At 40.0% G+C, this 17,832-nt stretch overlaps 1 protein-coding gene across 1 annotated transcript in view; it reads left to right on the forward strand.

Moving 5' to 3' along the window:
• The window catches only part of ktub (Tub domain-containing protein ktub), a 116,853-nt gene extending 99,344 nt beyond the window's left edge, over positions 1 to 17,509 (forward strand). The window contains exons 3-6 of the mRNA XM_065217553.1: positions 3,092 to 3,499; positions 3,567 to 3,757; positions 3,870 to 4,004; positions 15,950 to 17,509. Of these exons, the coding sequence (XP_065073625.1) occupies positions 3,092 to 3,499; positions 3,567 to 3,757; positions 3,870 to 4,004; positions 15,950 to 16,219 (1,004 nt within the window). The 3' untranslated portion in view covers positions 16,220 to 17,509. The remainder of the gene's footprint in view (positions 1 to 3,091; positions 3,500 to 3,566; positions 3,758 to 3,869; positions 4,005 to 15,949) is intronic.
• Positions 17,510 to 17,832: the final 323 nt, after the last annotated feature.

Raw genomic sequence — 17,832 nt, forward strand, 5'->3', positions numbered from 1 at the left:
TTGGTCGCTGGAGTTGTCGGTTCTGATTTCGGCGTTGATCGCGAGTTGATTCGGCCGGTGAGGGGTTGGCGCTGCGTATTCCGAACTGTGTACAGTCATTTTTTTCTCTGCTGAGATCTCTCTAGTTGGAGCAGCTTGGATGTGTTTCGTGGCTGATGGGGGTTTACATATATCCCAGATATTATCTCATGATATCAGGTGACGCATCATATATTCCAAAGACCTTCAATTGATGAGAGATCTCCAAAAACTTCTCATGATATTTTTTCAAGTCTTCCGGTTGATCAAGTATTACTCTGAAGATCTTCAGCTGTCCAACAATTTAAATCACGTCTCTCCTATATTAACCTACGATACTAGGTTACTCACAAATTGTTTCAAAGAAAATCAGATAATCAGCGATCTCCATAAATAATCTAATAACATCCCTAAGATATTTTCCATACCAAGCTACTTAGAATTTATTTCATAAATCTTAAGGTAATCAGAGATCTGTATAAAGTTCTCAGCATATTTTTTCAGGTACTCAGGAACTATTCTGAAGACATCTGGTTGAATACGTACTATTCTGAAGATCCCAAACTGTTCGACAATTCAAATAATGTCTTCTCGTTATTTCTCTCAATTATTTTGATGACCTTCTACTGTCCAATAATTTAAATCCCGTCTGTCAGATATTCGCTTATGATAAGGACTGATTTTAAAAGGTCGACACTTGCTTTTGATAATAAAATTATGTTGCCTCAAAGAATTCACAAAAATAGAATTTTAGTAACGTTCATCAGGTACAACAAAACTGTATATGTAGAGTAATAAACACCAGCATTTCACGTACCCCGATCGTGATTTTAAAAGGTCGCAACTCTGCTGCCGTCACATCTCTAGATAGAGCTGGAATTAGGGCCTAACAGCTTTTGTAAACAATGACTTCTATCGATGATCCTTATCGGGTAGGGAAAGACTTCCCTATCCGATGGTTGTATTCGTCTGCGTTGGCTTGCCTTGAGTTCCTAGAAATCATTGATAGGAGTCATTGTTTACAAAAGCTGTTACGCTATTAAGCTGTTATCATTTGCGCGAATTTGTTGTTATTCTGTTCTCTTCGGCGCTTTCTGCTTCCGGTAGATTCGAATGTTGTTGTTCCTCTTGATATTCTAAACTGACCTCTAGTTTTTACGCAATTTCCCGAACGGAGTAGGAATGCTGTCATAGAAGGAGCTGTACACCTCTTCTCTCCAAATCTGGATCCGATGGTCCTTGTCTGCGTCTAGTTTTTGGCAAACCCATAATCACAAACGAAGTGACAGACGGAGCGGCTCGAAAACTTTGCTGACTAACCTGCTATTTCAATTTTTCAGTGTACCACATGGCAACACCACTACTACTGGAATGTACCACATGGCAACACTACTACTGGATTGTACTAGCATTTTCACCAAATGTATAAGAATGTTTTGGTTCTATCTCTTTCACACTACTCAAAACTGAAATGCATAAAAAAATGACAAAATGATACGCACTCTTTGCACACTGTCAAAGAATCATTGTACACAAAATCAACTTTGTTCAAATCAAAACAAAAAAACTAACCCATCTGGTGGATGATGGCACAAGCTTCCAAGAAAATTCTAATACAGTGAACCACATTATTTTAATGGATTTCTTCGCCAGTTAGTCGTCTGTCACTTCGTTTGTACCATAATAGTGAACTCTTCTCCAAACTTCTTGATGATTTTGAACACTGCTGACTTGGAACATTTCGCAATACTAGCTATTTTTCTGTACGAGAGCCGTTCTGTGCACCATTTGTGCAAAATCTAACGTATGGTTTCCAAATCAATACGTGACATTTTTCTAATGTCGTTTTCGTTTTTGCGGTGTAGCTACCCCGGTACTACACTGCCGTACACCGAAATATTTTAGGGTGTAGATATAGGATGCACCTTTGTTCACAAACAAATGATGTTGAGCTGTCAAAGACTCGTACTTATTCCTGCTTACACTACACCAGTGCTACAACGCAAAAACGAAAACGACATAATACAAAACAGGCGCTGAATTCAACTGCCACAGCCAAGGGTTTGTTTATTGAACTACACGCTAATCGAAGATAAGACAAAATTAAGTAAAATTGAGCTTCGTATATTGAAATAAAGGCGTCCACCTTATAAAATGAACAGAAATTATTCCAAAAGCCATCAGTTAATCAGATTCGTGCTAAAACCAGGTTCATGCTAAATAAGAAGGAACGAATACCAATCACGTTTTATAACTGTGCATTACGCTGATCGTGTTGCAGTTTCATTTTTGACAGTTTTAAGCTTTAGAACTGTCGAGTAGTTCGAAACAATTAATTATATGATTTGAGTAGTAGCTATACTGAAGATCCGAAAGATGTCGCCCCTTCAGTGGTAGGAAAATCATTTTTGCAGTATGGAGAATATCAGAAAATCCACGATTTGTGACTAAACATGCTTTCACAGAGGGAAACAAATAAACGAGTGTTTACCTTATCACCATAGTAATGTACTCGTGCAATTTTTGTGCATCTAAAACTGCCCATAAAGGCGATAATGAATAAAAACTGAAAATTTTCATGCATTTCCAAATGGTTTCCTACCATTCCCATACATTCGAAAGTGACTGGCCCTCTGGATGTGGATGATGTCAAAAACAACAAAACATGATTAATTTTGAAACTCAGCATTGCGAACGGCCTTCTGATAAAGAAACTTAGTGTCAGATTCATGACAAATTTGCGATGGAAAAAGTCCGCTTTTATAAGTGTAATACCACCTTAATAAACATTTATATGCATGTTTTAAAGACGCAGACTAATATTTCAAGAAGCTTTTTCGAAGACACACAAACTCTAAAACATCGGAAAAGGTGAGAAATGGGTTTTGATCGTATTTTCTCAGAATCACTGCGCACTGTGGGGAATTATTTCCATATGGTTCTATGCACCCCAAATAACTCTTGATGGACATATTTAATCAAGTAAATGTATGAGTACATTCCTGTACAAAGTGTGTAATCGACGTAATTAATTCCAAACCCAAACTCATGAGTTTCCCATTCCCCCATCCAGGTCCGCTGGAGAAACTCACCCCCTCGTCACAGGACAGCGAAGACGAGGAAAGCACCCCGGTGGACATTCTTCCGTCGTCGAACAGCTTCGACTCGAGGCACAGTGCGGACCACCTGACGCATTCGGCTCCGATTTCACCTGCCCTGATGAACAACAACGGTGGAAGCCATCACGACAGCAGTAGCGGCAAGAGCGTGGAACATTCCTCGCCGCAAGCCAGTGGCCATAACGACACCGAGGGGGACGTGATTGGACCGCTGGAACAGTGGGTGACGCAACCGGCTCCACAGGGAGTGCTGTACAAATGTAGGATAACCAGAGACCGGAAAGGGATGGACCGGGGGCTGTTTCCGATCTACTATCTGCATCTGGAACGGGACTACGGGAAGAGGGTGTTTTGCTTAGCGGGTTTGTTTTGGAACTGAAAAAATTTCAAATATTTTCAATTATAATCGAAAAACTTTAAAATTGACAGGCCGAAAGCGCAAAAAGAGTAAAACGTCAAACTACGTCATTAGCTGTGATCCAACCGATTTGTCCCGACAGGCCGACGGGTTTGTGGGGAAGCTCCGGTCGAATGTGTTCGGAACGACCTTCTTCGTGTACGACAATGGCAAGAAGGAAGACCAGGGTAATCCGAGGCTAGACCTGGCGGTGGTGATATACGTAAGTATAGACGCAGGGCGACATCTTTGACAAAGATTTATGATTTTTTTTACTATCCATTGAGAATGTGGCGTTAATGATGTTTGTTCACTGTATATCCGCTCCGTCGTAGGACACCAACATTTTAGGTTTCAAGGGACCGAGGAATATGACGGTGCTACTGCCGGGCATGACCGAGGACGACCAGAGGGTAAAAATCAGTTCAGCCGATAGCCAGCAGGGCCTACTGGACAGCTGGAAGTCAAAGGTGAGTGGGGGAGCAGAGTGCCGCATATATTACAATGCTGAAAATGGGCAGCGCACGTGCTCTTGGACAAAGTTCACAGCACTTTTGATGGTGGCAGAGTGGCATGGCGGAAGGAAATTTATTACTTATGCGTGTTTGCTTTCACCATACGAAGTACGAACGAGTATCGAAGTACGAGGACATCCGCTCTTCTAGTAAGTGCTTTTCGTTGGAGTTGGGGATGTAACTTAACGATACGTTTTTATCGCACACCAACTGACTGGGATGGATGGAGCGAGAAGATTTTTCCTCAACTCTCGGCGGGCTTTACTTTAATGACTGACTTGATTTCTTCGGAGAAACTTGCTACCGCTTTGGTTCAGTGTTGCCTGATTGCTTATTCAATTAGGTTCCACATTGTTCACAATAAATTCCCAATTCCAGGCAACACCGACACCCGATCACATGTCCGTGGAATGACGCACGCTATAGTTTACCTTCGTCTATGTCTGAGATGGGGTTAGCAAAGTGTCAAGTTCATGTTCTCACACGTGTGCTCAACCAAACTGGTCGTCAGTGTCACACGCAAACCTAGTTAACATGATGTGCCGCGGATGGGTCACCTAGGGAAATAGAATAAGGCAAACCAGTCATGTTAAGGATAAAACAGTCCCTCCGCCCCGTGATAGACGATTCTGGTGCTGCATGATGAAGAAGTCAAGTTTTCGTGACCAAAAAGCATCTGGAGAACGTATGGTCTGTGCCAGCATCCATAGCTAATTGGCTCAATGGTGCTTTTCGATGGAAATCAATCTGTGATACGACGATACGGTTCAAGTGGATACTTTTCGGGGGTAAGTGGGCGATAAATTGAGCTTGGCCCGTTGCCATGGCTGTGAAATGTGAAGAGGGCAACTTTTATTTTGTGAAATGCGAATTGGTGATATATTGGGTTACTGTTGACTGAAGTAGTTTCTTATTTTCAGACTTGAAAGGGAGTGTCGGTAATGTTTTTTTTGCAGCCGATTGATTGCGAAAAATTAATTTGATATATTGTGTGCACTCAATTTTTTTCTTTAAGACGATTTTCTTCTTATTAACAACATTTGCATAACTTTGATTCCAAATCTTATATATTTGACATTAAATAGACGTTTTGAGCATACTATGGGACAAACAAACAACTGAAAAATTACGAGAATTTGATTAAAACAATTGAACAACAGATTGACGATAGACGATCGATTGATATTTTTCCAAAATGGACCATGCATAAATGCCGTAGCATTTTAGGGGAGTGGGTGATCGGCCTTGTTTTTTTCCCTCTGTTTGGGACTTAAAACCCTACTGCGACCAGTAATTTGATCTATTGTAAAGGCTGAATTAAAGTAAATTGGTACGCCCTCGGGCGTCGCTAGTACGCCTCAACTGCTAGGAATCGAAAATCTTTGACAATGGTTTGTTTACAGACGCTTCTATAGAGAACAACTGGTGAAAGTTTGATCAAAGTAGTCGATCGCGTTCAGAAATAACGTCAAACGGAACTCGAAAGAAGAAAAAAATATTGTGCACAAACACCTCTAAAATCCGGAGTGGTCCGGTTCGAAGCTGGCTAAAGTGCTGAAGATGTCGAAAACAACAGTTTGTCGATTGTTCCAAACCTACAAGAAAACCCTGAATGTGGAAAGGAATCAGTGGACATACGAAAAAACTGGAACCAGGGATCGTCAGTTGCGCAGCAAGGTTTTGAGGTACGTTGAAGCCAGCCCCGGTCTTTCGATCCGAGATGTGGCCAGCTTTCAAACGGCGCGGAACATCCTTGCCAGGGAAGCATACAAGTCATACAAAGCCAGTAAACATCCGAATCCCCACACGCAGCAGAATTGCGTGGCCAAAAAGCATGCAAGGCTCTTGTACAACCGTGTTTTGACGAAACACAAGGGCTGCACTTTGATCGATGACGAAACATACGTCAATCTCGATTTTAAGCAGCTTCCCGGTCAAAAGTTTTACATCGCGACTGGACGTGGAGATGTGCCGGGAAGATTCAAGTTCATGTTTGCCGACAAGTTCTCGAAGACGGCCATTATTTGGCAAGCGATTTGCAGTTGTGGCCTGAAAACGAAACCATTCGTCACATCCTCGACGATGACATCCCAAGTTTACATCGAAAAATGTCTGAAAAACCGTGTATTGCCGTTCATCCGCAAGCATAGGGACAAAGTTAACTTTTGGCCCGATTTGGTCAGCTGTCACTACTCCAAGATGATTATGGAGTGGTATGCTGCCAACAAGATCGCCTTTGTCTCCGAATTTCCCGGAATTTCGACCAATTGAGAAATACTGGGCAATTTCGACGAAGCGGCGGGGCAGTCAAGGAAATCCAGCAAATGCGGGCAAAATGGAAGAAATGCGCTGATTCCGTGTCCGTTTCCACTGTGTGGGCGCTGATGGGCTTCATCAAGGGGAAGGTTCGAGATTACGTTCGAACTGGAGAAATGTAATCTTATGCTGTAAATTTGAGGTTTTGGTAATAGTACTGTAAAACAACCATTAATGGACTTTTTAAACTTATTGAATAACGAATTGCAGGTCTTTTTAGTCAGCCTTTAGTATATCCCGTGTCCTTAGTTTATGATGAACGGTGGTGCAACATATCAAATTTAATGATTTTGCAAAACTCGGACGGTAATGGCCTTATTGGCAGTCCATGGTCACACTAGCCAACCCGGGCATGTTTTGGTGTCCCTAGGGAAGTGTCAAATTCTCCACAGGAACCAAATCCCGCCATGCGGACATAGGGGAAATGGTTGTAATGTCGGCCTAAATGCCCCTAATTTGGGCCCATAACAAGGGGTAAGTCACTTAGCACATTGTGTCATGATTAAATTCGGCACAGCTTGGGCACATCCATCGGCACATCCATCGGCACATCCATCGGCACACCTTCGGCACAATCTCGTAGGCATTTGATTGTTGTAAATAAAATAGGAGCACTGCTGGTCACTGAAGTTGTTCACAACATTACGTGCTGTTTGGCTGTATATTCAGGAACATCTTCTGATTAAATATATCAGAGAAACTCAGACCAGCAGTTCACTTCTCGGTTCACTTAGAGATTTAAATCCGTAATGCCGCTAGACAGATTTATCCTTGTGATTTCAAAACAAAACATTCTAGATGTCAGCAATACCGGTTTGCCGGGATTGGTATGTCCGGCACAATCGGCACACTAAAAAAAAGATGACCCAATATTGGTGTGCGGAGTGACCTACCCCTTGTCCCATACACTGATAGGCAAAATAAAGTGCCCACCCCATCATTTTTTGAATTTCTCTCATTTATTTGGTTCAAATTAAAGTAAATACACTGTAGTATTTTTTATATCTTATTCTTTATATTCTTTTTAAGTTTCACTTATAGAATACCAGATAAAAAGAAGAGACTGACTCGAAGAAAAAAAAATCAAAATGGGTGTAAAAAAGAACAGTGACAAAAAAAAGTGCCCACTGCATTTTAACTCCAGAAAACATAAAATAAAGTAAAAGAATACCAGCCTAATAGTTAATGTGTCCTCCTTTGGCCTTCAGGACCAGCTGCAGGCGCTTCGGCATGCTCTCCACTAGATTCTTCAGGTGCTGTGGATCTAGTTCTTCCCAGGCGCGCTCCAGGGCTTCAAAATAGTTATTTTTATTGGTAACACCAGTTTTGTCAACCCTGGCATCGAGAATCGCCCACAAATTCTCGATGGGGTTGAGGTCCGGGCTTTGTGGAGGCCATTCCAGTGGTTTAATTCGACATGACCGGAAGAAAGACTTAGTCTTCTTGGCAGTATGCTTCGGATCGTTGTCCTGCTGGAATACGAATTTCTCCTCAAGGCCCGTCTGGATCAGCGAAACTTCCAGATTTTCCCGCAGGATGTCGATGTAGGAATCTGCCGTCATTATCCCGTCGATTTTCACCAGGCTTCCCACTCCACCCCACGAAAAGCACCCCCAGACCATCACATTTCCTCCTCCATGCTTCACCGTGCCTTGTATGTGGCGCTCCTGAAGCTCCTCACCCGATCTACACCACACACGAACCCGTCGCTTCCGGTTGAACAGTTCGAATTTTGATTCGTCCGTCCAGAGAACCGTTTTCCAGAACTCTAGGGGCTTATCAGCATGCTCCTTAGCAAACTTAAGCCGTTTGACTTTGTTTGCCTTGCTGATAAATGGGCGCTTCCGAGCAACTTTGCTGTTCAACCCCTGTGCTACGAGACGGCGACGAACAGTTCGACTGGAAACTGTTAGCTGAAGAGCCTCCTGGATCTCGCGGACAGTTACCTTCGGGTTCTTCTTCACTTCACGCATGATCTTGGTGTCCGTTCTCGCATCCGTTTTGCGCATCCTGCCTCTGCCAGGGCGATCCACCACTGATCCGAACGATTTCATTTTCTGCAGAATTTTCCCGACCGCTGTTTTGCTGATATTGTACTTCCTAGCGACAGACCGGTGCGATTCACCGTTTTGCACATCACGAACAACCAATTTTCGGATACGAGAATTGCTTTCGAAATCACTACGTCCTCCATTTTTTTCAACTGATTCAAATGCGATCACGTGTACAAATGCACCAGTTCCACCCGTTTGCTTCAATACATGTCAAACTTTCAAAACAAAAACAATCGAGGGGTTTTCCGATGGAAACTTATCGAAAACATACCGATTTTTGAAGTGGGCACTTTTTTTTGTCACTGTTTTCTTTTTCAATCCAAATTGATTTTCTTTTACTTCAAGTAAAACTTTATATTTTCAGTATTCCATAGGTGTAACTTTAAAAGAATAATAAAGGTAAGACATCGAAACAGACTACGGTGTGTTTATTTGAATTTGAACCAAATAAATGAGAGAAATTTCAAAAATGATGGGGTGGGCACTTTATTTTGCCTATCAGTGTACATAAATTCAGCAATGGATTAAATTTTTAATATCGGCCAAAAATATCCATTACTACCGTCCCAATGACGCGTTCATCTAGATAAAATTGATAGATAGCATATTTTTAGCGATGGGCCCAACCTTAGATCCATAGGCCAACATTAGAGCCATTTCCCCTATAAAACTTCACAGTTTTTCTAAAGTTGGCTGGTAATGGTCTTATTGAGAAACTACGGTCAAATTGACCATCTTGGGTATGTTTTGCTGCCCCGGAAATGTTGCGGTGCCTCCAGGGAACTGGCCAATTCTCAACAACAACCAAAACCCTTCGTGCGGCATATATAACTTCATGCTTTTGTAGAAATCGGCGAGTAATTATTTCAAAGAGAAAGTTGATGAAGAGAATCCAAGGGACTGTCAACTTGAGTATTTTTGATTCATCTACCCGACTTTAAAAGGTGTATTTTGATTTTTTTTTTGTTATTTATGAATCTTTAAGTTTTGTGCATTTTGGTATTAAAGTGTATTAAATTCACCCCTCTTAAGATTTCCTTCCGAATTATATAAATGGGGCGGGGCGGAAAGTATCGTTTGTGCAGAATATGTACAAAAGGAGGGACTTCGAGAGCTTGAACTCGTGAGAGCTAATTTTCTCACAAATTTGATTTTTTGGCTTTCTGGGGACTGAATATACACCCAGAGCGAATTATTCCCACTTCTCTCAAATTCTATATGGATTTTTAACACATCCTACCAGCGTGTTCTGGAAAATGGTCGGACGGTGATTAATCTCACCAATACATTCGGGCCTACAACTCCACACCTTCTATAGAGACCAGGTTGAGCCTTGATAGCTACATACAAAAAATAATCGTTGATAAAATTAAAAAAACCATTAGTAAAATTAAAAGTTTGCGTTGGTTCTTTTTGGTAGAAAGCGGTTAGCTTTCAAAACTAAAGTCAACCAATTGTCTAATTAAAAGTTTTCCGTTCACTACTTTTAAAAGCTAAAACTTTTAAGATGAATTGTACTACTGTCAAATGAAAAGCACGGTGTATTGAAATTAAAAGTGGGTTCTTTCAATTCAAAACAAATTTTTGACATGAAAATGTGGTAAATTTGAAATTATATGTACTGTTTTGATTTACACAAAAAGCATTTTCAATTTAAATATACGTATTTTGAAGATTATAAAATCATTTTTAGTATTCCATTCTAATAAATATTAAATCCAAATATTTTCTTTATTTGATAAATAAAAATCTACAAACACAAAAATATATTTATTATGTCAGTTAGGTGCCGGCTCGCGTATAAGCAAAGATGAATACTAAGATGAAACTGTCGGAAGAAAAACTTTCTATTTTAGTGTCCTCTTTCACGGTCCCTTTCATCCAATGAATACCCCCCGTATTCAAGGTAATTTTGTGATTTTGCTGCCCCCTCGGTAGAGATGAAATTTTGCGCTCATTTTTATCAAAACAATCACACCAAAATCAGAGATGTCCCATCTTTTAATTACTCGATTAACAACTAATCGATTATTTTTTTGTTCACTGTACTGCCATTTATCCACCAATGAGAGTGCACATGTTTGAAACGATCGGTGATGATCCTCTGGAGATGTTAATGCTTATATCGGCATGATATAACCGATAACAAATATTTCGACAATGAGCATGCTTAAGGGCGTATACGCGATGATCGATTCTCTTCGTCAATTTTCTCTTTTGTTAATAACTCGCTAGATTTAACGTTTCTCGCTGCGTTTGCTGTTGCTTTTGATAGACAATACAACCTGTTACTACTCTGCATTGAACAAATTATAGAATTTTTTTTCGCTTAGCTGTAGCAATGCAAAGAGAATATCGATGAAGAGAATCGATCATCGCGTATTCGCCCTTATGCATGCTCACTGTCGATTTTACTTTTCGGTTCGTTAATCGATTAATCGATTATTCGAATGAAAATCGGCCACCACTAGATGAATGTGAAACGTCATTTAAAATATAAGGACCGTACATAAATAATAATACAATTTGAAAGGGACCGAGGCTAATCACAAATTACGTCCCCACGGTAACTGAAATAAACACGAGTGTTCACCGGTTGGTATAAGCGTCTTACGTAGGCTCCACGCCACAGCTGATGAATGATGTATGTGTAGTCGAATAGGTTCGGATTCCAGGAAATAGTTACCACATTCAGCTCAGAACAGCTGCCAGCTGCCCCGCCAGCCAAGATGAGTTCAGGGATTCTTCAGTTGAAGTTTAATTCCATCGATGTCCAGCACGGCATAAGTATGGGTTGATAAGAGTCTCCTACTTCCGTTATCCATCAGCGACGTTATTAGCGCAGAAAGTGACCTCACGCGAACAAACCCATGAAGACATGCCTAAAACGAAAAACACCAAAATCAATTTTCAGCATCTCAAATCAAGACAAAAAACCTCACTCACTCTTGCACGAGTTCAGGGAAAGCGCTAATGTTTTGAAACTTCCCAACAGAATACCTAATGCGATCGCTTGTTGAATACAATATTAAAGTATCCACACTACTCCCGGCTGATCGCCATCCGTTTTTGAGGCCAGGCAGGATGATGAATAAAATAAAATGTCTGTAGGCGGAAGCAAAACATGAGGTTCTCGATGTCAATATCGGTGTTGGCTGTTTCAAAAATTGACTGGAGCATAGACGAATCAATGGGGCTGTGAAAAAAGTAATTTTTTAATAAATGTGAACCTGTTGAAGAAGCGTTTTTCGACATTTCTAAAATTAATTACTCACTCAATATCCGAGACGGTTCTGCTGCTGCAAAAATGAACGCAATACATTTTGGCGCGAAGTAAACGGCTACTGAAACTTCAGTGCTGCTAGTAAACAAATCGATGTGAAAAGGTATATTGACAGTTGAACAACTTTCCTTTTAAAAATGCACTTTTAAAATTACAAGTCAAAAGTGAAAAAAACACATTCAAACAAAACATTTTATTTTCATTTTGAATATTTTCGCAGTTAATACTACGAATTTTGGTAACCTTTCAATATGAAAATGCATTGTTTTTATTGATACAATTTTTGTTGTTTGTGTGTAGCTGCTTGCGGGAAGATGACCTTGACAAATGTCCAAATAATACTCTTAACAAACTTTTGGTGGCCCTGAAAAGGAACGTTTTGTAGTGATGGTTGAGTAATTCTGAGTTGGGTGTTCAACGCGGATGAGGCTGTCGAGCTGTATGTCGTTTGGAGCGAGGGTGACCCGCTTGGCATAGATGACCGACCCGCAGCGACTCACGAAGAACTACTGATTCCGATCCATAGCATAGCGGTGCAGCTTCTTCCTCCTTTGATGGTTGCTTATGTGGGCTCTGCAGCTCGCTGCTTGCAGGCAGTCTTTCGTTGTTACTGGAGAACAATTTTCAACGCCACACGCCAAAAGCACTGCTACCATAGGGGTAACTCTAAGACTAGAAGCTCCCGAAATAACGTGCTCAACTTATTGGCTCAGCTCTGGTACTCTCTTCGGTCCCAAGCTAATCGATTCACCCCTCAAAACATAGGAAAATCCACTAACCCCTCATTTTATCTGTCAAACTTTCATAGCGAATTAAAACAAACATTGTGTAGTAGTAGAATTTCGACTAGAATGGGATACGTTAATCGTTTGCTTGGGACCAATAGACTAGTCAAGTAGTGAGCCAATTTAAAATCGTTAGTTTCGTATTGATTGTTGCTGCTACTGCTGCTTCTGCTGCTACTAATTTCGACGACCGAACACCACCACACAGTGGTGTGGTCGTTAGGAGCGTGTGGTTCTGAGTATGGCGATGAGTGTGCAAAATATTACGCAATTCCATCCTCCCTATTCGCACGCGCCCGAGGATCGGAGGCGAATGCCACTTCTACTTGTTTCGTCTACTTACTACTCTCTGACGACTGTGCTGGGGAAGCAGCATATGCATGTAGGTAATTGGTGGATTTGTTAGTTAATTCGACGCTTTTGGACAATGCTGTATATTCACCAGTTTTTCAATAGTTTCTTGTTGAAAATCAACATTCGGAAGCATTGTTATCGATGCGTAGCCATATTTCTGATCGATTGGTGATAAAATTATTGAAATTGGACTAGGGGCAGCTGAGTTATTACCGTACAAAATCTTTCTTAATTTGTAACATGTTCCATTTTCGGTTTTCACAAAGTGTACCCCCATATAGAAATCAAAGACGTAGTTCTACGTCAAAAAAAATCGCAAGGATTGCGACACTGTAAGTGCTCAAAAACTCTTGAAACTTTACCAGAAGTTTGTAAAAAGTCATCAAATTTCAAGATCATCGAACTTTTGGCTTCAGAGATACAGTCATTTGAATAGCGCATTTGGGCCAAAAAAGACCTGAATACCATCGCAAGGTAAAAATTGATAACAATTCAATATTTTCTGTCTGACTGATTTTTTGTTGTTTACCTTTTTGACTTTTACCAAAGACATCATATCAAGAAGACTGGCAACTTTGCCAAAATCCAAGAGACAGATACAATAGTGCTGCGCTTGAGTGAAGGTGGAAGCAACGCTTAGAAAAATGAGCAAATACACAAACCTTTCTTCTGAGAATGTAATCTTTGCTATCAAATTCGTTTGAAGCATTTACCTTTAAGCGGCAGATAACGCGATTGTACCTGTCTCATAGCGTTCGTATGAGAAAATTGAAGAGTTGCCAGTCTTCTTGATTTGTTGTCTTAGCTTTTACCCATACCATAAGTTTTGAATGTATGAGTGAAAGGTTCATCAACCTCGAAAAAAAATTCGGGTTCGAACCTCGTCGTTTTTCAGGTTGCTTGGTTACCGACACACCGACATGAATGATTATACAAAGAAATTTCTGATCCAAGCACAAAACTGACATCTGCCGCCGTGTTCGCAGAAAATATCTATCCTAGCCACGAACACGCGTAGAAAATTTATGAGTTGGTTTGTGTCTAATCTATTTCGGACATTTCTATGGTTTTGACAGATAGGATCGCTGTACATTTGAATCGGCCGTTATGAATTCTCGATCAAGAGTTAAGTTTAAGTGTCATGTAGGTTTGTCGGTGGCTTGGTGGTGAACCTACACGGTAAGAAAAAAGCATCGTCGTGTACAGTAGACTGATGCAAATATTGACTTTTTCGCTCCACAGTGCTTAAATGGTTTCAAATCGGGTCCTGATTAGCCTCCCAAAGTTACTACTCATTTGATTAGAAATAGACTTCGCACAAGCCATTTGAAGTTTACATGTAAATTACTATGGAAAATCTCAACTTTATGTTCATTGCCTTCTATTCTTTTTCCATATTGAGCTGCGAAACAGTTCGATAGCCATTCTTATAGAATATTTTCTCAGCTACAACTTTGCTGAAGATCGTTTCTATGTAAAACTAGACAGGAAAAAGTTATTAATTATTTAAGAGATTGGTAAACTTATGACATGATCAAGCAGCTGCTCTGTAGGCAACACTGTATTTTGCAGTGTGACATAGTAACCATGATTTTTGTGTCCTATTCAACGCCCCAGAAACACCAATGTTGCCTGCTGAGCAGTTGATTGAGCATGATCATAAGACATCAGCGCATTGAACCATTGATAACATTCGATCCTTGCATTTAATCAAAAAGTGGTCTTCAGCATAGTTGTAGCTGGGAAAATTTCCTACAAGTACAATTCGAAGCAGACCGATATGGTGAATTATTAGATAGACATGAACAAAAATCTTGGTTTTACCATAATAACTCCCATACAAACTTCAAATGGTTTGTGTCATCTCAGTTTCTCACCAAATGGGTTTAAATTTCGAGAGGTTAGTCAGGATCCGATTTGGAATCGTTTAAGTATTGTGGAGTGAAAATTTCAAATTTTGCATCACTCTAGTGTACAGCTTCCTAGATCGTGTGTTATTACGTTGGCGATAGTTGATTTTCGGACATATTACCGCCATCTGTTGAGTAAACTGTGGCGGGTAGTACGCTGAACAGTGTGTAAACATAAAACGCGAGGGAATTTACTATGCGCGCCACAGGTGGCAGTACTACCAACTGAGATACTTTCAAATTGTCCGTAAAATGCTTGTTCGATGAACAACTTATGAGTGTTATGTCTGTTTGTTTGTGGAGGGGTGTTAAGGTTTTTAAAATACTCGATTAAAAGAAATACGTCAAGTTTATGTCGACCAAATTTTGATCGTAACACCCTTTAAACTTCTAATAATTCAACAAGTTTTTCGACCAGCCATTGTTTATGCTGTGCCAATTTGGTCTAGTTGTTGCACTACTAGACTAAATGCAGACATCTTTTTCAGTGGCAGGTACTCATTGTTTGAAGTCTGTAAAAGGGATTTTTAGAGTTTTTGACTGCTCATGGCTCTCAAGCATGTAGAAACGATGTAAAACGGTAAAATTAGCACCAGAAAAAGTGAACGACTCTTTTTTTCAAATATTTGTATTGCAGTCAATGTGTATATCCCAGAGAATCAATTTCTAAAATTCTTCAAGTGACTAATGAGATGCACCACGTGCAAATTTTCCGTTTGTTTCCGAATATAAAAGTATTGATAAACCATTCGACACGTTAACAGGACATTTCAACCTGATTGTTTTGGCTGGTTTAAATCAATTAGTAATGAATTGGGAATATTTGAAGTAAATAAAGTTTTAAATCTTAAAAAATACTATCTGAATATGCTGCGCTTTCAACTTACTGATAAATTTATTTGTCTTGAAGCATCAATGGCAGAAACCGTTGTAATTTGTGCTCGGATTTACATCTATAAGCCTTACCCACGCAATCACGCCACCGCCAGTCCACGTCCGTCGCCACCAAAACCAATTTGTCCCAATTTCCATAAATTCTTCTTAGCGCATGCATAAATGACCACACAGGCCCCAGAGTAATTCTACGCTGATGCCTTGGATGTCCTTGGAAGGGATATTAATTATGCTGTGTAACATTTTCGCACCTCTCTCTAATCCGTTTCCGTTCCTTTCTTTTCCCCCACCGCCCGTCATCTAGCACATGGACAATGTCGTCGAACTGCACAACAAGACGCCCATCTGGAACGACGAGACGCAATCGTACGTGCTCAACTTTCACGGCCGGGTCACGCAGGCCTCGGTGAAGAACTTTCAGCTGGTGCACGACTCCGATCCGGAATACATCGTGATGCAATTTGGGCGGACATCGGACGATATTTTCACCATGGATTTCCGCTACCCGCTGTGCGCATTCCAGGCGTTCGCCATCGCCCTGAGCAGCTTCGACGGAAAGCTGGCGTGCGAGTAATTCTCCGAGAGAGGGGGGAGTGTACTTTCTTGTAGGTTTTAATTGGAATTGGTGCGTTATTAGCCGTATCACGCACGTAATTGGAGAAGGAATAAAGCAAACGAAACTTCATCAGGTAACAAATTAGGAAAGTGAAACACTTGATTAGAAGCGAACACATTAGAAATGCCACCCGAGGACGATGACGGTCTCCGGAAGGCCTCTCAATTAGAGCAGTAATAGTGAATAGATGAAACTGCAAGTCGATTCAGTTGGAGTGTTAGCTTAAGTCGAAGAAGAGAACGAAACAAAGATTTCTACGTACGGTTTAATGTATAGTGACACAATGAAGCGCTTGGAGGTAAACAAAAATAACAAAAGTTGAGTTCAAGCTAGGAATATAGAAAAAAAAAAAAAAAAATATAAGCAGGAATCTGTAAAGAGCTTTGATTAATAGTAGTTTAGAACCCACAAGATGAGAGAGTAATATTTATTTTTGTTTTAGGATTATGGAGACGATGAGTGGAACAGCTGAACCGGAGCTGTTGTGATTGATTTGAATCTTGTGCTGTTTGAAAAAAAGAAGGTTTATCTTAAATTTGATTGAAATCAGCAGAATGACTTACTTGATATTTAGAGAAGGTCGTGGATCTATCTGAATATTCATATGTGCCTTTGTTAGATATTATAATTGAATTGCAGTGCAGTAGACTTGAGATGTGTCCATTTACTCTAGCAACAGTAGCTTATTAGAAACATTTCCTTAGGTAGGTTCGATTAAATCTCAAGCATCTACTACTACATGTTTGTATAAAAAAAATTAAAAAAAAACTTTCATGATGGTAAAAATTTGCTAACCGTTTGGACATCTCATATGTTGATTAAAAATGTAGAAATTGAAGAATCGCTACCTATTTTGAACTATACTACTGTGATTTCAGAAATCTTGCTCAACTGAACATGTTTGACGAAGACGGGAAATATTTTATATGGTTAGGAAGATGAGATTTAGTACAAAATAATATTTTACCTTTTCATAATCAACTTTTCTTATGGTAAGGTATATAAATATCTGCTCCACTCAAAATCCGGACACTTTATTTATTCTATAACAGCGCCTTGAGTGGTCGAATTTTGATTATTTTGACTGCGATTTGTTTTGAAAGTATTCATGTTTCAGTGGTGAAAGTTTCGTCTCGTTTCATGCAGAATTAAAAAAAGTTGTAAGGTGGGGTAAAAGTTCGACCTTAGTGGTCTTTTATTTTTTTTTTTAAATATGTTATTAACAAAATTATAACAAGGAAAGTATGCTGCTTTTATTCAGCAACTATTAATCTCCCTACTGAGAAAATGCAGGCTCATTCAAGTAACCATTCCGGTGTTAAAAATATTCACCCCTATTCTGTATTTCGTTTCGAACGAAATTCTCATACAAAAAAATATGTTTTGTATGAGAATTTCGTTCGAAACGAAATACAGAATAGGGGTGATTATTTCATAAAAGCCCTCGAAACGAACTTTGTGGGAAATGAATGTCGTGGGGCAACAGTTCGACCTTTCAAATGACATCAGTTATGCATATAGTCGCATGGTACAATTTTAATGTTTCTCAATCTTAACTCTCTTCTTAGCAG

Source organism: Ochlerotatus camptorhynchus, unplaced genomic scaffold (assembly GCF_037179485.1).
Source record: "Ochlerotatus camptorhynchus isolate MF236.1 unplaced genomic scaffold, CSIRO-AGI_Acam_v1.1 ptg000077l, whole genome shotgun sequence".
Classification (NCBI taxonomy): Eukaryota; Metazoa; Arthropoda; class Insecta; order Diptera; family Culicidae; genus Ochlerotatus; species Ochlerotatus camptorhynchus.